This window comes from Mesocricetus auratus, unplaced genomic scaffold (genome assembly GCF_017639785.1).
Source record: "Mesocricetus auratus isolate SY011 unplaced genomic scaffold, BCM_Maur_2.0 Super-Scaffold_100007, whole genome shotgun sequence".
NCBI classification, from domain to species: domain Eukaryota; kingdom Metazoa; phylum Chordata; class Mammalia; order Rodentia; family Cricetidae; genus Mesocricetus; species Mesocricetus auratus.
The window spans coordinates 31,695,611-31,721,696 of NW_024429191.1; the positions used below are offsets into that span (position 1 = coordinate 31,695,611).

The 26,086-nt window shown below is 47.5% G+C and overlaps 1 protein-coding gene and 1 non-coding gene across 2 annotated transcripts in view; both read left to right on the forward strand.

The window, feature by feature from the left end:
- The window catches only part of Vdac1 (voltage dependent anion channel 1), a 29,788-nt gene that overhangs the window by 2,023 nt on the left and 1,679 nt on the right, over positions 1–26,086 (forward strand). Inside the window, exons 2-8 of the mRNA XM_040748608.1 lie at positions 13,094–13,163; positions 13,757–13,806; positions 15,659–15,811; positions 15,912–15,964; positions 22,061–22,288; positions 24,233–24,383; positions 25,835–25,892. Coding sequence (XP_040604542.1) covers positions 13,097–13,163; positions 13,757–13,806; positions 15,659–15,811; positions 15,912–15,964; positions 22,061–22,288; positions 24,233–24,383; positions 25,835–25,892 — 760 coding nt within the window. The 5' untranslated portion in view covers positions 13,094–13,096. The remainder of the gene's footprint in view (positions 1–13,093; positions 13,164–13,756; positions 13,807–15,658; positions 15,812–15,911; positions 15,965–22,060; positions 22,289–24,232; positions 24,384–25,834; positions 25,893–26,086) is intronic.
- On the forward strand, positions 10,973–11,100 carry LOC121141660. The gene has a single exon (XR_005878624.1). It is a non-coding gene; the product is annotated as a small nucleolar RNA SNORA20 (small nucleolar RNA).

Genomic DNA, 26,086 nt, shown 5'->3' on the forward strand with positions numbered 1-26,086 from the left:
ACTGTAATGGTACATACTAACCTACAGCAGTAGCCATGAGAGATGAGAAGTAACTCCTTAATAACATTCCACAACTTCCCAAGTCCTGTGGGAACTTGTCAAACGGGTGTTTCTGGGCTTTAAGTGACGCGGGTGAGTGGGATTCTGGCCAAGGCCTTGGCCTGTTGCACCTTCCTTTTCTGACAGGTGTGTGTCTGGTGGCTTCTACCATCGTGTGGCTTTGAGTAAGGTGTCTGGCCCCAGCTGCAGCAGTGGGTACTCCCAAGTGATTGCTTTGTTTTATTTCTGATTATCTAGACTGAGGTTTGGACTGTTTGGGACCATGCAGTACTCACGCCGGACCTGAGGCAGGTCTAGACTCTGCGATACTGAGATGGTGTAAGGGCAACCCTAACCCCCATCACCAAGGTGCTCTGAGGCTCTTTGCTCTTGCTGAAGTTTCCCACAGTATGATGGACACCCGCAGTAATAGTGACTGAGGGAAACTATGGCAGAGAACTGCCAAAGTCAGGAGGTTAGCCCCCACAGGATTCCAGAAAGGCTGTACCCTGTAACTTTGTACTCCCCTGGGTTCCTGTGGCAGTCATCAGAAAGCTGTGCCTTGGCACAGGCCTGCCTGTCACTGTTAGTCACAGGTCTAAACACTTTACCTAGAGCCGAGCAAGAAAGAGCTCCAGAGGGCAGCCTGGGCTCTCAGCACTGATTGGACTGACAAGAGCCACAGTATCTTATGTCTTAGTTTCTCTGTTATAAAGTGTTCTTTGCTTGGTTTTGTTTTAAAAAATTATTTGTTTGGAGGTGGGCAGCTCATGTGGAGGTCAGAGGACAATTTCCCATCTTCCTGTCTCTGCCTGAGTGTTGGGATTGCAGATGTGCACCAACACACCAGGGTCTGCTGCAGAGGTGTGGTTGTCGCTATTGGCCATTCTGGAGCTCGAGTATATATAATCCTTTTTTTTTTTTGAGACAGGTTTCTCTGTAGCTTTGGAGGCTGTCCTGGAACTCACTCTGTAGACCAGCCTGGCCTCGAATTCACAGAGATCCACCTGCCTCTGCCTCCCGAGTGCTGGCACTAAAGGCCACTACCCAGATAGAGTGTACATATTCTGTGACCCTACTGTGTATACTTGGTGCCTGGGCACAGAGTAGTTCTCTGTTAGTATTCCCACACTGTATTGCTGCTATGTGTTGAGGAGCCCATAGGTGTGAGTTTGTAAAGTAGAAATCACTCTGGTTGGGAACAGAGAAAGAGATTTGAAGCTAGTGTTGGACAACTGCAGTGGTAGAGCCCAGAGGAATAAGTCCTGTTTCCAGCGAGGACCTTGGGGCTGAGTATTAGAAGGACTAGTCTCCCCTGGTATGGGATAGGAGTTGTTCTTCCAGGACCTGGCCATACAGTATCCAGCTAACCAATACCTCTTTATAGATGAGGAGGACTCTGGCCCCTGTAGTTCAGGGTCTTTGACAAGATGCTCAGAGACCAATATTATAGTAATAAGTATGCAAAACAGGGCCTTGGTTAGTTCCTTAGCCACAAATATAGCAATGGAAACTATTGGATGGGCACAGAGCTCAGTAGCATGCATGCCCGCATGCAGGGATCCTAGTTGCAACACTGTAAAAAGTCAGTGTGATGGGACACACACTGTGGTGGAGGTGGAGGACCAAGTTCAAGGTCATCCTTGGTGACATAATGAGTTTGATTTGAGGCTCACTTATGGGCTACTTTATACCTTGTCTCAAAATAAAAACAAGCTGGACTGTGGTGGATCACATCACTCTGGAGGCAGAGGCAGGCAGGTTTCTGAATTCGAGGCCACCCCGGTCTACAGAGTGAGTTCCAGGACATCCAGGGCTACACAGAGAAACCAAAAACAACCAGACCAAGCAAATAAATGAAAACTTACTGTCATCTTGATCGAATGCCAGTTGTGTTTGTTTCATGCTTTCTGTGGGTGCTATCCGCGGTATTAAGTGCTTTATACTGATGAAAAATGGGATTGGAAAGACCGATTAACCCAGTCTTTTACCTGGAAAGGGGAGTAGGATGTGGACCCAGATGCTCCTGATTCCCAAGGTTGAATGCTAAAAAGAACTGTCTATGTCAACCCCCTTTCCCCTTGGGTGGGCTCTTGAGATGCCTGTGCCTATGCTGGAGCCCTGGTGTGCCTGGCTAGACCTTAGACCCTGGAGTGCTGGCTGCCAGCATAGCCCTCCCCTCTTCACGGGTGGATGAGTGGGTAGTCAGACTGCCCTGCGTCAGCTCCATTCTCCCAAGCCTTGTGGAAGACTGTGCTGATGGTGGTGGCCCAGCTTCCAGAGTATTTTAAAATAGAAGCAGCGCCTGGAAAGCCAGGCTGCCCCCTATGAGACTCTGTGGATGGGGGAGGGGAGGGCAGCTGCTTAAGGGAACACAGTCTGCTTCCAGAGCAGAGGGCCAGTGACTTGCCAGCATCTGGATCTGGTGACTGTACCCTGGGCTGCCTTTGCTTAGAACCATAGTGTTGTGCTGTTGTGTGTGTGTGTGTGTGTGTGTGTGTGTGTGTTTATGATTATATCTGTCTGGGTAAGGGGAGCTCGCTCCTGAGCTGGGCCTGAGCTTGCTCCTGAGTTGGGCCTGCCTTTTGCTGGGAGGTTGATACCCACCCCATTCCTTGGGTTGGGGGATAGATAATTGATTTCGCTGTAATCTAACCTGGCCTCTTGTATTGTATGTGCTTGAGTGTGTTCTTTGAATATATGTTAGCACACCATATTCATTTGGGTCCAGAAGAGAGTATCAGATCACCTTGAACTGGAGTTACAGATGGAATGAGCCCCTGTGTGGTTCTGGAAACTGAACCGTGGTCCTCTGCAAAAGCCGAACCATCTCTCCATCCTCCTGATACCTCTTTTGTAAGCTGGTTCATTTTTGCTCTGGCAAACCACCCAAAATTGTTGGAGAAGCAGTAGAGCCAAAAGTGTTCCATGATTCGGTCATTCTGAGGGGATTCCTGGGATGGTGATAGAAGAGTTTGGTCGCTGTGTTGGTTTGGCTCCTGATAGTATCTATGTACACTATTATCTGGTTATTCCTGCAGTATAATGAGGAAGTCATTTGCAGAGATGGGGTAAGGATACAGAGTATCTGGGAAAGGGTATTGCTGTGAATCTTTTTATACCCAGGGGCTCTGCTGCCTGGCTGATGTCCTTCCAGGTACCTGCATGGTCTGGGAGATGCCATGACAGGGAAGTTGTCCTATTTCCCCCTGGCTTTGGGGGGTGGGGCTCTGAGCCAATGGGGATGTTACCAGTGTTCAGGGGACTCTACTTCCTGGCTAGGTGTGAGACCAACAGGCACACCGCTGCCCATGTCACCCATAGGCAGAACCTATGACAAGTTTGACCATTCTGGTGGGTGCATAGCAAAGAATGAGCCTAGTCTTTTGGGGGGAGGGCAGGGTTTGAAATAGAGTTTCTCTGTGTAGCTTTGGAGCCAGGCTTGAACTCACAGAGTCCTGTCTCTGCCTCCTAAGTGCTGGGATTAAAGGTGTATACCACCACCGCCCGGTCCTTTCAGCATCTTAAAAGTTTATTTAATGTTGCTGGGTGTTTTGTTTGCATGTATGTATATGCACCATTTGTATGCCTGGTGTCCTCAAAGGGCATTGGGTCTCCTGGAACTGGGATTTCAGATGGCTGTGAGCCACCATGTGGGTGCTGGGAATTGAACCCAGGTCCCTCTGGAAAGACAGCCAGTGCTTTTAAACAAGAAGCCATCTCTTCAGTCCCTTCTCTATTTTATGTGTCTGTATTATACCATGTGTATGCAGTGCCCAAGAAGCCAGAAGTGGGCACAGAAGGCCTGGCCCTGGCTCTATAGATGGTTGTAAGCCACCATGTGGGTGCTGGAAACCCAACCCAGGTCTCTTCATTCATAGAACTTAGTGTTCTGTGTTCTCATATATAATCTGCCACTATTCTTGTTGCTTTGAGACAGTCTCATGACTCAGGCTGCTCAAATTCCCTATGTAATCAAGGATGAACTTGAACTGTTCATCCTCCTGCCTCCTTGTCCCAGATGCTGGGATGCAGGCCTCGGCCTCCGTACCCACCTCATCGCATTGTTTCTGATGACTCTGGTATTCCTTAGTCAATTAGCATCCTACTCTTGGTTCATTTTCTAATGATGAGCATGTTGGTCACTTTACTTCTAGGTTTGATGTGGTTTGGCAGTGGGCATAGGTTTTTGGGTGCCTACAGTGAGGGTGTGGGTAGGATTAATCCTGAGTTACTTGTCCATCAGTTGCCCTCCAAAAAAAAGGGACTGTATTCACATTCTATTTCCTGGATCTCAGCGTTGACATCTTGCCAGTCTTGAGGTTGTCACTTTGCAGTGGTTCTTGGAATGAAAGCTGTGTCTGGTTTTGAGGCCTGAAGCTGCCAGTTTTCACCCCTAAGGGTACTGGGTCCCTCAGCCTGGGCTCAGCCCTTCCCGGTGGGGTTGCTGCTCTGGGGTCTCCTGGTCTACTCTACTCGGGCTCTCCAGCTGCCTTGCTCAGGAAGCTCTTACTTCCTGGTTACATTGTAATTTTCTTGTTCCTATTGTCAGACAGCAAGTTTCTGCTTTCCTCCTTTTGTTACAATGATACTCTTTTTAGTAAGCGAACAGCTGGCCTAAGAGCCCTAGTTAGTCTAGAACTCCCCTCCTGGCTCCTCCCCTTTGTTCTTTGCCCTTCTCCCTTCACTTAAATTGTGTGTGTGTGTGTGTGTGTGTGTGTGTGTGCGCGCGCGCGTGCGAGCACTCGATATGTCCTCAAATCTAGGTCCTCTGCAAGAACAGTAAGTACTCTTTTTTTTTTTTTTTTTTTTTTTTTTTTTGGTTTTTCGAGGCAGAGTTTCTCTGTATTGTTTTGGAGCCTGTCCTGGAACTCCCTCGGTAGACCAGGCTGGTCTCGAACTCACAGAGATCCACCTGCCTCTGCCTCCCGAGTGCTGGGATTAAAGGCATGGGCCACCACCGCCCGGCTAGTAAGTACTCTTAACCTCTGGGCCATCTCTCCAGCCTCTTCTCACCATTTTGAAACAGGGTCTTAGGTAGCTTAAGTTGGCTTCGAACTCACTATGTAGCCAATGCTGACCTTGAACATCTGTTCCTTCTGGCTCTACCTCCTGAGGGCTAGGATTATAGTCTTGTACTACCTAACCTGGTTTACGCTGTGTTGGGGACTTTGTGCGTGCTAGGCAAGCACTCTACCTACCAGCTGAGTTTCAGCCCACCCCTTAACTATTCTCTGACCCAAGTTTCTGAAGCTGCTGCAGCTAAACCTAGCTTGCAATGATACTTTGGTAGGGCTGATGAGATGACTCAGTAGGTAAAGGTGCTTGCTGCCAGGTCTGAAGACCCGAGTTCAGTTCCTAGAACCTACATGGTGGAAGGAGAGAGCTAACTCCTGCAGGTTGTCCTTTGACCTCCACAGGTGCACCATGGCTCACACAGGCTCACTGAATACATGTAATTAAAAACATTGTATGTGCTACTCATTACATGTTTACTCATGAGTGCCCATCGTGTTCCAGGCTGTGACATCTTTATGCACATTTGGACAAGCATATGCTTGACAGGTTCTGAGGAGCTCTGAGTTCAGGGTGTGGTGTGGGAGGAGGAGTGGAGGGTGGGAGCATGGAGAATTAGCAGCTGTCACTGGCATGTAGTTGATGAGTCAGGAAGATGACGTCGTGCCCCCCCTCCCCAAAGATGGAGGTTATGTAAGTGTGTTGTGTAGACTGCTTAGGTGATATACAATCCTTCCCCTCAGAGCTTCCAGTATGGCTGGGCATCCATTCCTTAGGCTGGAGTGGTGGTGTTGGCATAATGCGTTCAAGGTCAGCCAGGGCAGACTTGTGTTGGTAGGCTGGCAGCCTGGAGGGGAAGCAGGGAACTCTGTTACTTGTGACTTGCTGGTCCTTTTCAAACCTGTCATTGATCAGTGCTGGTCTGCTTTGCCTTGTCCTACACACCCTATGTGTTCTTGCCTTTTACTGGCATGAAGTCCCCGGGCTGTGCCTCAGTTCCAACACCCAGGCAGAGCTGTTGTCACGTCTTTTTAGGCCACCTTCTGACTGTGTGTGTGGCTGGCTGCCTGACTGTGTGTGGGCTTTTGTCTGTGTTTGAGACTGGCTGCCTGACTGTGTCAGGCTGTTGTGCTTCGTGCTCAGAGCTGGCCTCTGAAGGGGTGTGGGTGATGCTGCAGAGTGCAGTTCTGTGGAGACAGCTGTGTATCCACAGTGCGCGGTGATGGATATTCTGGTGGAAGAAAGGCCTAGGAGGGGCTTGGGCCAGGCTTCTACCTCCAGGCAGGGTTGAGCGAGGGCATGCGGCCCTCTCTCACTCCGGGCCTGAGGAGTCCGAGCTTTATTCCCACCAGGGAGGCATTTCTGAAGTGCGTTCTGAGAAGTGTGTGGAAATGGGTGTCTTCTGGGTGCTGTTTATTTTTGTCGGAAGACTGAGCTGCTCAGGAGAGGCAGAACCCTCATCTTGTCTCAGGCTGCCTGCCCTTAATCCTGCTGGATAAATGTATCACAGGATGGGGCATGGGTGAGGAGAAGTCGCTGAAACCTAGCAACAGGAGGCATTTGATGAGAGCTGGGCCAATCTTATGCTCAGAGGGTTGTTGCCTTGGGGCCCAAGAGAGAATTTGACTCTCCCGTACATAGTCCCCTCCCCTCTAAAGGTGGAGAGCACACCTTGTCCAAACGGCCCAGACTTGGGCATGTTCTGTTCCCCTCTCTGTTTATGGGACCTAGGAAAGGGTGTAACTTGCATGTGGGCAGGTTTGTTCCACTATGGTTGATGTAAAGTATTGGCAGTTAAGACTGTTTTTGTGTGCTGCAAGTTCACTTGCATGCAGCAGGTACCAAATAAAGGCAGCATGATAGGATAGTCCGAAGGGAGCCCCACAGAGCCTGGCCCCGCTCTGAACTCTGGTGGCCCAACTCTTGTCCTAGACACTAATCTCCTTAGTGCTGGTGATTTAGCTGATGTTTGCTGTGGATTTTTTCTTTTTTGGCAGGTGGCTTTCCATGCTGGGTTTGGGATTATTGTCAAAAGATGCATCTGGGGAACACTAAGTAATTAGTGTCCTGCCCTTTTCTCGAGGTGGGATCTGGTCCAGATGCGAAGGTGACTGTCGCAGGGTGGGGGGCTTTTTCGTGAGGCCAGGGAAGAATTGAGGGAAAGACCCGCCTTCTGACAGGCTGGAGACACAGCTCAGTTGGGAGTGTGTTTGCCTAGTGTGCTGAGCCCCAACACTGCATACATCCAACATGCTTGCACTCTCAGAACAGAAGTTCAAGGACATTCCTGTCTACTTAGTGAGTTGAGGTCAGCCTGGGCTAAATAAGATCCTGTCTCAAAAGAAAAAAAACTAGATATACAGGCATGTGTATGGGCACACTACTGATGACTCAGGGGGAGAGCACTGCTGTTTTATGTATGTATGTATGTATGTATGTATGTATGTATGTATGTATGTATGTATTGTTTTTGAAATACAGTTTCTCTGTGTGGCGCTGGTTGCCTTGGAACTCACTCTGTTGACCAGGCTAGCCTCCTGAGTGCTGGGTGTTAACATTGGACCTGAGTTTTTTTCCCAATTCCCACATTGGGTGGCTCACAAACACCTGTAACACCTGCTCCAAGAGATCTGGTATCTTCTAGTCTCTGCAGGTGTGTGTACACACACACACACACACACACACACACACACATGTATACACAAAAATAAAGTGAAGGCTGGGCAATGGTGGCACTTGCCTTTAATCCCAGCACTTGGGAGGCAGAGGCAGGCAGATCTCTGTGAGTTCAAGACCAGCCTGGTCTACAGAATGAGTTTCAGGACAGCCAGCCAGAGCTACACAGAGAAACCCTGTCTGAAAAACAATCAATCAATCAAACAAACAACAACAACAACAACAAACTGGTCAGAGTCAGGATGGGCTCTAGTGGTCTTGGACACTGCGGATGGGCCTGCAGAGAGGGACAGCTCTGTCTACAGATGGCTCTTTTTGCTTTGCTTAGTTCATTTTATTTATTGTATATATTTTATATGTATAGATGTTTGTGTGTGTGTGTGTGTGTACCATATGCATTGAATCCCCCAGAACTGGACTTATGAATAGTTGGGAGACACCATGTGGGTGCTGGAAATTGGACCCAGGTCCCCTGCAAGAGCAGCAAGTGCTTTTAACCAAGGAGCTGTCTCTCCATATCCCCGTTTTTGTATTTTCACAGATAGCTCTTAATCCAGGCAGAGATGGGGAATGTTCTGGGCTCTCCTCCAAGATGTTCTGCAGGTTTGCTGGGCTGTGTTCTCTTTCAGTCCAGGATTGAGTGCTGTTGACGTCTTAGGAAGGGTCAGGCCCATCTGGCCTGAGGTGTGTGCCATTTTTCCAGGCCTGAGTGTGAAGTCACCTGCCTGCCCCTGGGGTACATGTGCCTGCCGGGTTAGTTCGAAGGGAAGGGGCCAGTGGGAAGAGGAGAGTCCCCAGTTCTAGAAGAGCCGACAGGGGAGTGTCAGGTACACCTCTGTCCTGACCCTAATATGGCTGCTGGTCTGCCCATGGATCCAGCCTGATCAGGTGCAAGAAATAAGGGCAACAGCAATGAAAGTTAGGGGAGGGTGAGCAGAGCTTCTGAAATCAGGAGCCACTGCCTGTGCTGCAGATTCGTCAGCATCGAGTCCACGGCTGGTGATGCTAAAGTGTATTGCATTTGGTTGTGGGCTGTCTCTTAATTCTTTAGATGATCATTTATTTATTGATGGGTTGATTTAGTATGTGGAGTCACAAGATAACTTTGGAGAGTTGGCTCTCCTTTCCACCATGCAGGTCCCAAGGATCCAGCTGAGATTGTCGGGTGTGGCAGCAGGTGCCTTTCCCTGCTAAATTATTTTGCTGGCCGTGCTGTGGGCTCTGTGGTCTTAAGTGAAGACTTTGGTCAGGTGATATTGATCGTTGCCTGGAATCACCTGAAGTCTTTCCCAGGGGGCTCCACCCTGTCAGGAACAGACAAGTGTATTCATGTTTGTAAATGCATACATGTGTCATGTCAGGTGTCATATATGAAGATTCAGTTTCATAACTTAGGTGTACAGTGTTTTAAAAGCAAAAGGAACAAGGCTGGGAACTTAGCTCAGTTGGCAAAGTGCCTGCCAGTGTACAGAAAGCCCTAAATTTGGCCCTGGCCATACACAAACAAGGTGTGGTGATACATGCCTGTAATCCTAGAAGCTTGGGGGTAGAGGAGTGGAAGTTCAAGGTCATCCTTCGCTACATAGAACGTTCTGGGCCAACCTGGGCTACATGAGACCCTGTCTCAGGAAGAGGAAAAAAAATGGAACCACTCCTCTGGCTAGTGAAGTTCATGATTCTGGGATGGGACTTTTTCATTTATGGTGCCTTCTCTTCTAGGATGGAATTCAGTGTGTGCTGTCCCAGAGTAGGATTTTAATTTTTTTCCATACAGTTTGTCAACATAAAACCTCCCAGAAATATATCATCCTTACAGTGGAGACCATTTCTTTCCCTGACTACTGAGATGCTTAATAAATATTTGACTGACTTAGTCATGTGTAACAACCAGCTTCCTCTTCTGGCCTTTTAGGGTACCTGCACCCATGTGTGCATACTCACCCACAGACACATCAATAAAAAAAGATTAAAAAAAGGGGAGGATTTTAACTTGATGATACACTCAATGGAACCCAAGGCCTGATGCTTGCTAAGAGGTGTGCTACCCCTGGACTCTAGGCTCGGCTCCCCAGATAGTAGTTTGATAGTTGCTTTTGTTTGTTTGTTTTTCAAGACAGGGATTCTCTGTGTAGCCCTGGCTTTCTTGGAACTCCATTTGTAGACCAGGCTGGCCTTGAACTCTCAGAGGTCTGCCTGCCTCTGCCCCTCATGTACTGGAATTAAAGGCGGTACTATCATCAGATTGTGGCTAGAAGCGGCTCAACTTGCTGCTCTTACAGCTTGGACTGGAGAGATGGCTCAGAAAAGAGCATAGGCTGCTCTTCCAGAGGTCCTGAGTTCAATTCCCAGCAACCACATGGTGGCTCACAACCATCTCTAGTGAGATCTGGTGCCCCCTTCTGTCGTGCCACCATACATGCAGGCGGAACACTGTATACATAATAAATAAATTTTGTTTGTTTGTTTTCAAGACAGGTCTCTCTGTATTGTTTTTGGAGGCTGTCCTGGAACTCCCTCTGTAGACCAGGCTGGCCTCGGACTCACAGAGATCCACCTGCCTCTGCCTCCCGAGTGCTGGGATCAAAGGTGTGCACCACCAACATCCTGCAATAAATAAATCTTAAGAAAAAAAGAAAAAAGAAAAACAAGTCCCACTTTACACATGCATGTAATTATCTGTAACTCCAGTTCTAAGGGATCTGACTTTCTTCTTTTGGCCTCCTCAGGCACAGGGCATGAACATAAATAAAAGGGAATAAATCTTTAAAAATGAAAGCCACACTGGAGTACAATAAACGTTAAAGTCTTGCTAGGTGTGACAGTACACTGCTGTAATCCCAGAGGCAGGAGGATGAGGAGTTCAAAGGTCATCCTTGGCTACTTAGTTGCCTTTCTTGTTACAATGATAAAACACTTTGACAGGGCAAATTAAGGAAGAGTTTATTCTGGCTGAGTGTTCAAGGGTGCAGTGCACAGGGCAGGAGGCTAAGCAGCAGGGTCATGAAGCAGCAGGTCAGGGTGGATCCACAGTCAGCAAGCGGACAGCGCTGAATGCTGCTGTTGCTCTGCTGTCTAGGGAATGCCGCCACCGGCGGTGGGGCCCATTTCCTAGGTGATGCTAGGTTCTGTCAACTCTGACAATCAGTATCGACCATCATAATGAGATAGTGAGTTCCAGGGTAACCTCAGCTATATGAGATTTTCTCAAAACAAACAAATAAACAAACAAACAAGAAAATGGCTTCCCATTTATTTGCTGCTCTAGTCTCTCGGTGATAGGAGCAGTTATACGCATGGGATAAAATAATATTGGGCCATTGTAAATTGAGATGAAGTGTGTTTTGTCTCTTCTGCATGGTCTAGACATTGTTCTTGGTGCCTTATGTTTAAATGTGAGCAGGATTTAATCAAAGGTGTTTGCAGTTAATATTGTTTTCATTAATTAAAAACTATGAATGAAAAAGAAATGGCTGGGTGTTGGTTTGGTGGTACACACTTTATTTTATTATTTTAATTTTAAATAGTTTGCTTCACAAGTCAATCCCAGTTCTCTCTCCCTCCCCTCCTTCTGTACCCCTCCCCCTCCCCCCAGCCTCCCACCCTATCAATCACCACTTCCTTCCACATAGGAGATATGTAGAGTCTGTCGTTTCACTCAGGGTAGGGGCCAGGCACTCGCCTGAGAGTTCTGGCTGAGAGAGCATCCCTCTTTTGTGTTATGGACACACGAAGTCCGTTTGTATACCAGGGATAAACACTGATCCACTGCCCAGGGCCCCATAGGTTGCCCAGGCCTCCTCACTGACTCTCACACTCAGGGGGTCTGGATCAGTCCCATGCTGGCCTCCCAGGGTCCAAGAGCTCTCCCCTGTTCATATCAGCTGTCTCTGCTGGTTTTGCCAGCCCATTCTTTGCCAATTTGTTCATTGCTCCTCTCTCTCTGTCACTGGGTTCCATGGGTTCAGTTCAGTGTTTAACTGTGGGTGTTTGCCTCTGCTTCCATCAGTCACTGGATGAAGGCTCCAGGATGGTTATAGACATCAAGTTCATTATCAGGAATGGGCATTCAAGATGGTCTCTCCACTATTGTTTAGCCTGCCAGTTGGTGTCATCCGTTTAGATCACTAGAGGTCTCACTGGTGCCAGATCTGTCTTCTAACTTATGACTCCCTCTTCCCCCTATTCTAACCCCCATTCAACCTTCCTGTTCCCCCATGACCTATTCTCTCTTCCTCTTCTCCCCCTCTCTTCTTCCCAGCTCCCACTCCCCCACCCCTCGCCATGTTCCCAATCTGTTCAGAAGATCTTGCCTCATTCCTCTTCTCTGGGGTACCATGCCCATGCATATCTCTCTTAGGTTCTTTCCTATTTCCCAGACTCTCTGTCAGTGGAAGTGCAGATTGGCACTATCTTGGTCCATGTTTGTCTTTTTATGACTGGGTTACCTCAGGTACACACTTTTAATCCTAGTACTCCAGGAGGCAGAGGCAGATAGATATCTGTGAGTTTGAGGTCAGTCTGGTCTACAGAGTGAGTTCCAGGACAGCTAGGACTAAAAAATCCTGTCTCAAAAAACAAACAAAAATCAAGTTTTTGCAGGTTTTGAAATTATATTTAGTTTTGTGTATGGGTATGTGAGTGGGTGCAGAGGTCAGGGGGTCAACTTGCTGGGGGAGCTCTACCATGTGGGTCCCAAGGATTGAACAAAGGTAGCCAGACTTGGCAGATGGTTAAAGAGCCACAGAGCCATCTGCAGGCCCAGGATTCCCTTTTGTAGCATGTGGTTGGATTTCTTTTCAAGTGAGGAGTTACTTACTTAGCTTGTCATGGTAAAGGAAGTCCCTGAAATGTGAAAACTCTGTGAAAAGTTGGCTGGTGGCATGTAAAGGTACTCCATTGATGCTTGGAGTGAAATCAGAGCCATGTGCAAAATACATTGATTGCAGTGGGAAACTGATTTCCCCTCTGCACAGCTACCGGTGGAACAGCCGGCATTTGTAAGAAGATATGTCATACTGGCGAGAGTTCTGCGGTTCCGTAAAGTAGCTGGCTCCTGGGGATGTGTCTTTGACAGTTCGTTCATTCATCAAATATTGACTGACTCTCCCTGTGCTCTGGGTTTGTGCTTAGGCCTGGGGCTGCTAAAGTCACGTTGATCACTAAGTTCCTCCAGCTCTGGCCTCAAAGGCCGAGACAGCTCACATCACACCCACACCTGGCAGGGGAAGCTGCCTGGAACTTTCAGAGCTGGGTGATTTTTATTGGTTGTTTAATTATATCAAATAACTTTTACTGGTGGTAAACTAATTTCCATAATTACCAATGCATTCATTCATATCTGGTGCTTCTTTTGTTGTGGCAGAAGATGGCTGTGCCTCCCACATATGCTGATCTTGGCAAGTCTGCCAGGGATGTTTTCACCAAGGGCTACGGTAAGTGTTGGAGGAGGGAGTCAGAACGAGGGAGGAATGGAGGGCATTTACCTACTAATTGGGTTGGCATGTTTGTGACATGTGGACAGTGGTCCCGTGAAAAGGACGAGCTTCCGGAAGCTGTGCGCCATCCAGTGGTGAGGCTCTGGCATTGCAAGACAAGTAACTGATCTTGTCTCTTGCAAGCTCTAGAGTCTGCCCAGTAGAATGCCATTCTAAATTTAGCCTGATAGGCCCACCAGGTCTAATGACTGTGCCTCTGCCAGCTGCTGGGAACACCCCATTCTCCTTCCCCCTCTTCCCTGCCCCCCCCTGCGCATGGGCCCAAGGTGAGGGGGGGCTACGTTCTCTCTGTCTGCCACTGTTGCATTGGCTTCCACAAGCAGCAGCAGGGCCAGGTGCCCCCAGCTCTTAGGGCTGCAGTGAGTTTTGTTTTGTTTTGAGCATCTCCAGATAGCCAGGAGGAAGGCAGACGTGTCCTAGCTTCGTTTTGGGGCCCTTGAGCTTGCTAGCAATTGCCCTGTGTCTGAGCTGCACCCCCAGCCCCTCTTGCTTAGTTAGTTAACTTGTTTATGGTTGGTTTTCTTTTTTAGGCTTTGGCTTAATAAAACTTGATTTGAAAACGAAGTCCGAGAATGGATTGGTAAGTTACTCAACTTGCATGGGATGGTATATTTATTCCTGACCAGCAGGGCTGCCTGGCTGGGCTGGCAGAGCCAAAAGCGTTGCCTGTTTGGATTGTGTCAGTTTGCCTGTGCGGTCATCGTGTCTCTGTGTGCTAGGTGGTCTGGCTGCAGTGGCTGTTAAAGTTCATAGGAGAATGAGGGTGGCCTCTGGTAAAATTGTTGTGTTTGCTGCTTTTTTTACACGTCGCTTTGTGGTGCTGGGAGGAAATCAAACTTGGGACCTAATGCACTGTAGGCAAGTGCTCATCCACTGACTGCTGACCTACTCCTCTAGTCTCTCTCTCTCTCTCTCTCTCTCTCTCTCTCTCTCTCTCTCTCTCTCTCTCTCTCTCTCTCTACACACACACACACACACACACACACACGTTCTTGGTGTTGCTTACTTTAAAAATGACCTTTCTCTATTTCTCTCTTTAAAAAAAAATAATTGTCTAACTTTATTTTATGTGCATTGGTGTGAGGCTGTGAGATTCCCAACTGGAGTTGCAGACAGTTGTGAGCTGCTGTGTGGGTGCTGGGAATTGAAGCTGGGTCCTGGAAGAGCAGCCAGTGCTCTTAACTGCTGAGCCATCTCTCCAGCCCCCTCCTTCCCACACCCCCCCCTTTTTTTTCTCCTGAGACAGGGTTTCTCTGTGTAGCTCTGTCTGTCATGGAACTCTCTCTGTAGACCAGGTTGACCTCAATCTCACAGAGATTCACCTGTCTCTGACTCCCAAGTGCTGGGATTAAAGGAGTGCACCAACCACCCCTCAGATGCTTTTTTAAAGACGTATTTATTTGTGTGTATTTGTGTGTGCCACACCTGCCTGCATGAATTTGTATGAACCGCATATATGCAGGGGAACCTGGGGAGGCCATCCCCTGGAACTGGAGTCTCTTTTACAGGTCATTGTCCACTGCATTGTGAGTGCTGGGACTCAAACCCACATCTTCTATAAGAGCACTAAGTGCTCTAAACCACTGAGCTATCTCTTCAGCCCTGTTGACCTCTGTATTTATTTATTTATTTTAGCCTAGTTTTTTGTGACAGGGTCTCTCTACATGACCCTGATGCCCTAGACCTCATTATGTTCTAGGGCAGGTTAGCCTCAGATTTAGAGATTCACCTGCCTTTGCCTCCTGGGTGCTGGGATAAAAGATGTGCACCACCTGTGTTTTTAATATTTCAGTATTATTAGGAAACATCCTTCTTCTTCCGAGATTGTATCTACAGCAGTTGTTAGAGGAAGCGTTTAGAATTCTACTGTGTCAGGTTTTGCTCAGTGATTCTCTCCGTCTGAGGCTGGACAGCATGGAAGCTGGGTGGTTTCCTGTCCAGACTTCAGGGCCCTGAGGGAGGAAGGAAGCTGTCTTCCAAAGATCTCCCCAGAAGGTTCCTTTTGGTAGTGGGCTCTTTTACTCCTTTGTATTTTCAGTATCTGACTGAACTGTAGAAATAGTTTTGTTTGGGCTGGGTGTTGGTGGCGCACGCCTTTAATCCCAGCACTTGGGTGGCAGAAGCAGATGGATCTCTGTGAGTTCGAGGCCAGCCTGGTCTACAGAGTGAGTTCCAGGACAGCCTCCAAAACAATACAGAGAAATCCTGTCTTGAAAAACCAAAAAAAAAAAAAAAAAAAAAAGAAATAGTTTTACTTGGACATGCTGGGGACTCTCTGTTGCTTAAGGGCCTGGAGAGATCCTGAGGGCAGCTGGCTGTAGGCTGAGAGGTACCCAGGGCATCTGGACTGTAGGGGAGAGGTACCCAGGGCAGCTGGACTGCACGGTGAGAGGTGCTCAGGACAGGCTGATGGATACTCTCTCTCCTTTAAGGAATTTACCAGCTCAGGCTCCGCCAACACAGAGACCACCAAAGTGAACGGCAGCCTGGAAACCAAGTACAGATGGACCGAGTATGGGCTGACATTTACAGAGAAGTGGAACACAGACAACACCCTGGGTACCGAGATCACCGTGGAAGACCAGGTAAGGCCTGCCGGCCAGAAGCTCTGGCTCCACTCATTCCTGTCACGGCATCCACGGCCTTGCCCTCCGCTAACCTGTACCACCCTTCTCTTCTGTGCAGCTCGCCCGTGGACTGAAGCTGACCTTTGACTCCTCCTTCTCGCCTAACACGGGGTAAGGGTCTCACCTTTGTCCCGGGAGGTCATTTTAGGATGTTGTGGGCCTTGGAAGTCCTTCATGACAGGATTTTGGTGTTAAGGATGACATCACATGGCCTGTAAACTGGGTGAGGAGGGATTGTGGGGTCAGGGCCAGCCAGGACTATGTAGTGAGATTCCATGTCAAAGAACAAAAATCAACCAGACAACAACAGTCAGGCTGCCTTGGCCCGAGCTCTATACATTCTGAGTTCTGTGGTGGTGTTTTGGCCAGGACACATGCACCAATCTGTTAATGGGCTGTGCTGCAGCAAGGGTTAAGAAACACATTTATCTAACACGTGGTTTTGTGTGTTCCTATGCTCATTTGGGGACTGGGGGCACCCAGGTCAGGGTGCTGCTTGTCCCAAGGCTTCCCTTTTCCTTTGGACACACAGGGTCTCCTGTAGCCCAGGCTGGCCTTGAACTTGTTACGTAGGCAAGCTCGACCTTGAACTTCTTTCTGATCCTCTTGCTTCCTTCTCCCAGCTCCGGGATCACAGTCTCTGGGGTGGCAAGGGTGAACCCAGGGCTCACACACCCCAGGTGAGCACTACCCATTGAGCCTCGTCCCCAGGGCTGAGGATTGTCCTTGGCAGTGGAGGACTCAAACCAGTGTTCTAGGGTCCCTGGATGTCACTGTGTGCCGGGCTTTCTTTCTCAGTTGCTCTAAGACTGCCAATAACGAAAGCAAAGGCTGAAGGCACAGGTGGCGTTTGGAAGCAGGGGTTAACTGGTCACTGTTGCTGGCCTACTTTGTAGATGGGGGGCTCTTCTCCCAGTCTTCTGAGACACTGAGATCTTGGAAGCTTAACCATGCTGTGGCTCCTGGGGCTGCCAGGTCCCTGGTCAGAAACAGATTAGGCCTGTTGGCTGTTGACACATCAGAGGACAAAGAGAGCAAGTTGGTCTTCCTAGGCTCCTGAGGCTCTAGAAAGAGCTTTTCCCTTCCAGAATAGCCTACACTCCTGTGATTTTGTACACAGAGTGTTGAGTCTCCCCAAATCAGGGCAAGGTTGTTTGGCCCACTTGTGACTGAGTCTAGGCTTTTGCTAACTTTCAAGTCTTCGGTTTTTGGTTTGGCAGGTTTTTGGTTTGACACAACATGTATAAAATTTACCATCTGCATCATCTTTTACGTGCACCGTTCAGTGGCAGGTGTCTTCGTTTTTTGTGATTCTGTGCTTTTTTTCTTCCTTTTTTGATTGCCTCCCCAGTGCTGGGTTTAAAGGTGTGAGCGGCCGCGTGGGTGCCGGGAACTGAACCTGGGTCCTCTGCAAGAGCAGCGAGTGCTCTCAACTGTTGAGTCGTCTTCCCAGCCCCCTCAGTGTAACCTTTTATTTTGAAATAATTTTGCAGTTTTTATATAGAAAATTGTGATAAAGGTAACATTTAGAGTTCCCTTCTGTTTCTCCCTTAACCCCCTCTAATGTTGAAATCTTATATCTACCATAACATTATAACACAGTACATAATATATACCCATAATGTATATATAATATGTAGCTGTTTACTACACAGTAATATTTCAGTTGAGCACATATAGGAATTATATGTGAGATTATAACAGCTCAAACATTCCCTATTGCCGTCTAGGCATAACGCATTTCTTGAGTATGTGATAACTGACATAAACTGCACCCACTCTATCACCTGCCCATAAAAGTCTAGCATAGGTGGCTCAGAGGTTAAGAGCACTGGCTGCTCTTCCAGAGGTCCCAAGTTCAATTCCCAGCAGCTACATGCTGTCTCACAACCATCTGTAAATGAATCTGGCGCCCTCTTCTGGCATGCAACCATAGCATACATGTAGGCAGAACACTGTATACAGAATAAATAAGTAATTATGTGCATGTCATAGTATTTGGTGATGATACAGTGTGTGGCTGGCTCATGTGCATTTTCCCAATAGAGTGTGTTCCTTTATAAAATACTTACTGTGAACGCAGGTGCTGGATTATACTGCCTGCCTTGGGCATCTCATATGTGCTCTGTCCCCTGGGTGCATCAGGAGGCCATGGTTGAGTGATTAACCATGGCCATCTGGGTTTCTGCAAGTGCGCCCTGTGGTGTTTGCTTAATGACCAAATGACCCAGTGATGCAGTTTTCAGAATTTGTCCCTGTCATTAAGCAATTGTGGCTGTAACAAAGATCAGCGCCAGCAAGTGAACGTTGGTACCACACTGTTAACTGTGGCCCCACTGATTCTTCCTCCTGGCTCGGGATCCACTCTGCATCAAGTTGTCGGGTCTCCTGGTGGTCTCTCCTGGGACACACTCTCCATCGTTTTCTCTTGTGCCCTGGAGACTTTTGAAGAATGGCCAAGAGTTCTGGCAGAATTCCCTTCTACTCGGATTGGTCTGCTCGTCCCTCCTGATTGCATTCAGGTTGGATGTTTCTAGGCAGCTGAAGAAGGGGCACCTCATCGTGTCTACCACTGCCTGGCCCATCATTCCTTTCTTACTCACGGGTTTTATCCAGGGAAGGGCTGTCCTACTCCCTCACTTACTTAACCTATATATATCTTGGTTTGTTTGTTTTTCCAGGCAGGGTTTCTCTGTATTGTTTTGGAGGCTGTCCTGGAACTCACCCTGTAGATCAGGCTGATCTCGAACTCACAGAGATCCGCCTGTCTCTGTCTCCCGAGTGCTGGGATTAAAGGCGTGCGCCACCAATGCCTGGCTCAGTTTTATATTTTTATTCTTAAATTTTATTTAGATAAATTTATCTTTATGTGCATGAATGTTTTGCCTACGTGTATGTGTGTGTCTGGTGCCTATCAGGGTTAGAGGAGAGCATTGGATTTCCTGGAACTGGAGTTATAGATGGTTATGAGCCACCACGTGGGAATGAAACACATGTTTTCTACATGAACACCCAATGCTCTTAACTGCCAAACCATCTCTCCAGCCCTTTATTATTTAAAAACAAACATTCCTCTGTGTGTGTGTGTGTGTGTATTTAAAAACAAACATACACACACATTTGTTCCTCTGCGTGCGTGCGTGCGTGTGCGTGTGCGTGTGCGTGTGTGTGTGTGTGTGTGTGTGTGTGTGTGTGTGTGTGTGTGTACTACAGTGTGCATGTGGGCATCAGAGAACACTTGCTGGGTTTGGTTTTCTCCTTTCTCTATTCTGCTCCTAGGGATTCGTCTCAGGCCATCAGGTTTGGCTGCAATCACCTCTACCTGCTGAGCCATCTTGCCAGTTTTTATGTTAGTATAGGTTCATGGACACTTATTCTGTGAGTTATATTCAGTTGCATCATTTATGTCGTGGCTCACGTGGTCTGAGTTGTGACAGTTTGGAGCTTCTTCAGGCTGACATGTGGGCTTTGGGGAGCTCCTCTCCCTTTGAGCTCATCTGTGTCTGTTGTTTTAGAAGATGTATGAGGTTAATCTTGGGCTGTCAGCCAGTCCTTCTAGGAGCCTTGCTTCCATACCCTGGGTAGATGTTTGTCTGTAGGGAATAGCTGTAGACACTAGGTGTGTCTTTTGAGAGAGGGTCTTATGTAGCCCAGTCTAATCCTCCTGCCTCCAAGTCTAGGTGTGTGCCACTCATGTTTTACTGAGACTGAGTTTGACTGTGTAGCTCAGGCTGGCCTTCAAATTATGATCCTCTTGCCTTGGGAGTTGGTTCTTTCCTTCCATCATGTGGGTCCTGGTGACTGAACTGAGGTCAGTAAGCTTGGCAGCGCAAGCGCCACTACCCTACGGCATATTACCAGCCCTAAACATCTTTTGATATATTTTAGTCTATTGCCAATACTGTTCTTACCAATGCTCACACTTTCCCATCTTTGAAGCCCCTGGGTGGGAACCTTCTTATTTTAGCACTTAGACCCGTTTGCCCAATTCCTGGTAAACTCTGGTAGTTTGGAGAGCTGTGTTTCCTGCCCCGGATCTGTATCTGGCCATTTCCCAAGAAACAGCAGGGCCTCTGGAGAGGGAATGGGTTCAGAGCCCATGGTCTGCATGCTTCAGTCTCCTTGTGAATAGGGCAGGCAGGTCTGTGTGGTCCTCGGCACTCTGACCTGGTTCTGTTGTCTAGGCTGAGGAAGCCATTGGCCAGGGAACCATCCTCTTTGCAAGCATGTGATGCAGTTTCAGTTTTATTTGATCTTTAAAAAAATTATTTTAGGGCTGAAGAGATGGCTCAGCAGTTAAGAACACTGACTGTTCTTCCAGAGGTCCTGAGTTCAATTCCCGGCACCCTCATGGTGGCTCACAACCATCTATAATGAGATCTGGTTCCCTCTTCTGGACTGCAGGCATACTTGGAGGCAGAATACTGTGTACATGATAGATAAATAATAAAATCTTTAAATTTTTTGTTTTAACGTATTTGTTGTCGGGGGTCAGAGGGTGACTTCAGGTTTGCTCTTCTCTTTTGTCATCTTCTTCTTTTTTTTTTTTTTTTTTTTTTTTTTTTGGTTTTTCAAGACAGGGTTTCTCTGTATTGTTTTGGAAGCTGTCTGTCCAGCCTGGCCTCGAACTCACAGAGATCCTCCTGCCTCTGCCTCCCGAGTGCTGGGATTAAAGGCGTGCACCACCAGCCCGGCCTCTTTTTTTTTTTTTTTTTTTTTAATTATTTTATTTATTTATTGTGTATACGGTCTTCTGCCTGCATGCCAGCAGAGGGCACCAGATCTCATTCAAGGTGGTTGTTAGCCACCATGTGGTTACCGGGAATTGAACTCTGGACCTCTGGAAGAACAGTCAGTGCTCTTAACCCCTGAGCCATCTCTCTAGCCCCCCTCTTTTTTTTTTTTAATGATGTATTTATTTTTATTCTGTGCATTGGTATTTTTGCCTGCGTGTATGTCTGTGTGAGGGTGTTGTATTCCCTGGAACTGCAGTTATAGGCAGGTGTGGGCTGCCATGTGGGTACTGGGAATTGAACCTGGGTCCTCTGGAAGAGCAGCTAGTGCTCTTACCCACTGAGCCATCTCTCTGGGATTCCTTTTGTTCACTGCTATGTATGCCAGGCTAGCTGACTCTTGAGCTTCAGTGAGCCTCCTGTCTCTCCATCTCATCTCTGCAGAGAAATTTACTGGGATTACAGATACTTTTGCTATGCAGACAGCATTTACTAGGCTCTGGGGATTTGAACTCTGGTCTTTAGGCTTGTCTGGCAAGTGCTTTATCTGCTGAGCCATCTACTCAACCCAGTGGATGCTGTCTTATTCTTTGGGTTTTGCTTTGGATAAAAGTTATGGCTCCTACCCTTGCTGAGGGACACTGAGGATAGCTGACACGAACTAACTGGTCTTAGATGTGAAGAATCTGGCATCACTGGGCCTGGGATCAGGACTTCCAGCCCCCTTGACTGGAGGACTCAGGTTCCTCATCAGTTGTGAACTCAGTGGTGTCTCGTGACGATGGCAGTGAACACTCCTAGTGTACTCACTGAGCAGGGGAAAGATTTATTATTTGTGTGCACGCACACACACCATGTAGAGGCAGTTACTTGCAGAGGCCAGGAAAGGTGTCCGATCCTCAGGAGCTGGAGTTGCAGGCAGTTGTAAGCTGCCAGTGTAGGTATGGAAACCGAATCCCAGTCTTCTGCACAAGCACTGGCTTTTAACTTGCGAGCCTCCTCTCCAGCCCCAGGGGTCTTTTTTTTTTTTTTTTTTTTTTTTTTGCCACCTACTGGGTGAGTCACAAAGATGACCATTTCCCTCAAATTGCTGCTTGGGTAGCTTTGTGATTTGTGCCTCTTCTGTGGGTTTGGAAAACAACAAACATGCCTAATAGATGTCTGTGCAGAGTGCTGGGTTAGGCATAGGGAGAGCCTAGAAAAGGTGCGTGGTTGGAACTCACTTTCTGGTCTCTTCCCATGGCGTACACAGCACAGTGTCAGTGTAACCTTTTGCAGACTAGATGTGAGCTTAGGAGAACTTGTGTCCTGCTGTGGCTCAGCAGCTGTTTAGGGACAACTAGCCACTGACCCCCACTTCTATTCCCTACCTCCTGCTCACACTGGAGCAGTCAACATGTTTGCATAGTTCTTAGCATGATAGTGTCAATGCGAATTAGCTTGGCTTTAATACATTTTTTTCTTTTTCTTTTAGGAAAAAAAATGCTAAAATCAAGACAGGGTACAAGAGGGAGCATGTCAACCTGGGCTGTGATGTGGACTTTGACATCGCTGGGCCCTCGATCCGGGGTGCTCTGGTGCTTGGCTATGAGGGCTGGCTGGCTGGCTACCAGATGAATTTTGAGACCTCCAAGTCCCGAGTGACCCAGAGCAACTTTGCAGTTGGCTACAAGACGGATGAGTTCCAGCTTCATACTAATGTGTAAGTGTGTAGGGGGTTGTCAGTTACGTTCCCAGTGCTGTGAAGAAATACCATGACGAAGCAACCTGTAAAAGAAAGTGTTTAGAGTTGGTGCTGGCAGAGGGAAGGCCCAGAGGCAGGAACCGCTCAGAGCTCACATCTTGATCCACAGCCAAGAGGCAGAGAGAAAAAGAGCCTCAAAGCCTGCCCCCAGTGATTCACCCCCTCCAACAAAACCACCAGAGGACCTAGCATTCAAATTTAGGCCGGTCACATTTGGAATGCCACAGGTGTCATGTATTGGCTAGGGTGGTTGCTTTTCTTTTCTTTTCTTTTTTTTTCTCCTGAGATCAGTTTGCAGTCATTTGGGTCAGATAAGCCAAAGGGCCTGTTAGCACTTTTGTTTCCCATCCCATGGTGGATAATTAGGAATGCACAGGATTTTTTTTCTCTCTGTTAATGTGGTTAAAAGTTTACTGACTGTTGGGATGTTGGGTGACGGGCAGAGAGGTTGCATATTAGGTTAGACAGAGTCTAACACCAGACTTGGAGGTTGAAGGACATTGATGATTTGAGGGAATCAAAATTTTCAGCCACAAAAATAATCTTATTTGGGGCTGGGGGAAACTCATGCTGCTCTCAGAGAGGATACAAGTTTGGTTATCAGCACTCTTGTTTTGCATGGCTTACAGCCATCTGAAACTCTAGGGGAGCCAATGCTCTCTTTTGGTCTTTGAAGGGTACATCATCCCCCCCCATACATATAAAAACATTTTTTAAAAAAAGGTAATCTCTGTCGATGAGAGCGCATGCCTTTAATCCCAGCACTCGGGAGGCAGAGGCAGGTGGATCTCTGTGAGTCTGAATTCAGCCTGGTCTACAAGAGCTAGTTCCAGGACAGCCTCCAAAGCCACAGAGAAACCCTGTCTCGGAACACCGCCCCCCCCTCAAAAAAAATAAGAAAAAAAAAGGAAATCTTAATCTTAATTCGATGAAACACTAACTTGTTCTTTCCACTAGAGGGCACTAAAGAAGTAATGCCTTACTCAGACCAGTAACAAATCTAAACAAATCTATTTCCATTCATAATAATTAAAGTGCGTGTGTATGTGTGTGTGTGTGTGTGTGTGTGTGTGTGTGAGAGAGAGAGAGAGAGAGAGAGAGAGAGAGAGAGAGAGAGAGAGAGAGAGAGAGAGAGAGAGAGAGAGAGAATAACTATGTCTCAGTGTACATGTGGAGGAGGTTAGAGAACAGTTTGCATTGTTCTCTTTTTTCGTATACAAACCACAGCACTTGCATTCCAAGGAATGTAAGGCCTGAGCTTTCCTGGCCGTTCTGGCCATGTTTCTTCTCATCTTTGACAGAATCATTTATAAAAGTAAAGACACAAACAGTAGAAAGCTCTGTAGAATCCCAATTTTCTAGTTTCTCCTTTTATTTAAAAAAAAACAAAAACAAGTTTGTTTTTATTCATGTGTATGTAGGCATAGCTGTGTGTTTGTCACATGTGTGCAGATGCTCATGGTAGCCAGAAGAGGGCGCTGGAGCCTCTGGTGCTGGAATTGTGAGCTGCCTCATGTAGGTTGATAAACGTCCTTTGGGAAAGGAGCAAGTACTCATACAGTAACAACTGAGCTCTCTCCTCAGCCCCATCTTCCCTGTTTCTAAAAGAGCATTTGGAAACAAGCTTGAGACTTTGTGCTGCTCTGGTAGTTTTCTGGCATGCCTTTGAGAGTTCCCAGTGATAGGTGAGCTGTTTTAACTTCTGAAACTTGGAGACTCTGGTCTCTGTTCCTCTATTGTCAGACTTCCTGCATGTCAGCACTCATTTCATGAAATTTGGTCTCGATTCCCTGACTTGGTTCAGTCTTTAGGACATTCCTGCTCTCCTGTTATTGCTGATGACTCTGGGTTTCAGCCCATATCCCTGGACATCTGGTCATCTGTTGCTATGCTTCTTTGCAGGAACGATGGGACAGAGTTTGGTGGCTCCATTTACCAAAAGGTGAACAAGAAATTGGAGACTGCTGTCAATCTTGCCTGGACAGCAGGAAACAGTAACACTCGCTTTGGAATAGCAGCCAAGTATCAGGTCGACCCTGATGCCTGCTTTTCGGTGGGTATCCATGAATCACTGAGCTTACGATTGAGAGAATCCCTGTGTTTCCACTTAGAGGTTCTCACTGGGCAAAGCCCATTCTTGTGCTTAATCCCACTTGAAACATGATGGGGGAAGTCCTGTGTATATGTCAATAAAGCACTGTTGTCTAATAGGGAAGCAAGATAGGTGGGACTAGGAGTCCAGGAGGACTCTGGGTAGGAGAAACACAGGGAGTCAAGATGTAACCGCCATAGGGGTAAGAAGCCCGGAATCTTTTCTCCAGTAAGAGAAATATTTAGATTGGCAGTTATGGGGTAAATACTTAAGTCAGAGCTAGCCAGTAAGAAACAAGCAAGGCCAACAGCTTCATAATTAATACAGCGTCTTGTGTGTTATTTGGGGACTACAACTTGGCAGAGCCCAGGCGACTCGTGGGGGATAAACCAAAGCTGCTGGCAAGGAAAAGGCTTGTCTTTACAAATGGTGTCAGGATGGGATCATGAATTTCCACGTAGAATGACAAAAGCTTTAAAGGAGTTTTAGATAAGCCTCTCTCTTTAACCTGTCCCTGTCCCATCATGCAAACCGTTTTCCCTTAAATTGCCCTCATTTTCATTTTGCTCTCAGTCCCTATCCACATTAAGGTGTCAATGGTCAGGATGATGTATTCTAGTGATAGAGCCCTTGCCTAGCGTGTGCGAGGACTTGGCCTAAGCCATTTTACTGGAGGGAAAAGCAACCCCTAACCAGGCCAGGGCCGTAGCTCAGGTGGAAGAAGGCTTGCCTAACATACAGAAAGCCTGGTGCTTGATCCCCGGCACAGCAGAAACAGCAGGCAGAAGGATCAGAAGTTCAGGGCCTTTCATGACGATGATGTAACAAGTGTTCAAAGGCAACCTTGGGCTACATAGTGAGAGCAAACCTCTAAACAGACAAAACCAAGTCATTGGTCAGTGGACATCTTGTCTTGCCTTACCTCATGGCACTGCTCAGAGGCACCGAACTATAAAGGTTTTGTGGTGAACCGAGTTGAGCTGGCTTCTGTTGTCACACTCTAGGAGGCCACCCTTTTGGGTGGAATGAGGAAGTGTCTTGTTGCAGAGTGTTTCTGCTGGCTGGTCTAACTCACAGATAGTCTGTTTTAAGTCTCCTGACCTGGAAACAAGTCTTGGCTCCCTCAACATCAATCATGTGTGTAAAACCAAAGGACAAGGGGCCTCCTTGTTGGGATGTTGGGGGCATGGCTGCCAAAAGCCCTTATTCTCCTTGCTCTGTCCTTTGGAGTTCACAACAGCGGGAGAGTACATGTACCTGCATCTGACACGTCTCATATTGAGTCTCATGAGATGGCCATGGGCAGGTACAGTTTGGCTCTGATAACTGGGATCTGGATGAGAAACCTCACTCATTATGGAGGTAAACATGCGGGGCACTGTTTTCACTTGGGCTTGTCTTTTCTCTTTTAGGCCAAAGTGAACAACTCTAGCCTGATCGGTTTAGGGTACACTCAGACCCTAAAGCCAGGTATGTGCTGCCTGGGTGCAAAGCTAGTTCTCTGTTTACGTTTTGCTGACTTCTGCTCTTCTTGTGGGACATTGTAAATGAGTGTATTTAAATCTTTAGAGTTGAGTGTTTATAAAGGGGGGTCCTTGTCAAAAGAAAAAAAAGAGTATAAGAAATAGAAAGCCAGAAGGAAAACACTGGTAAAAACTGTGTCA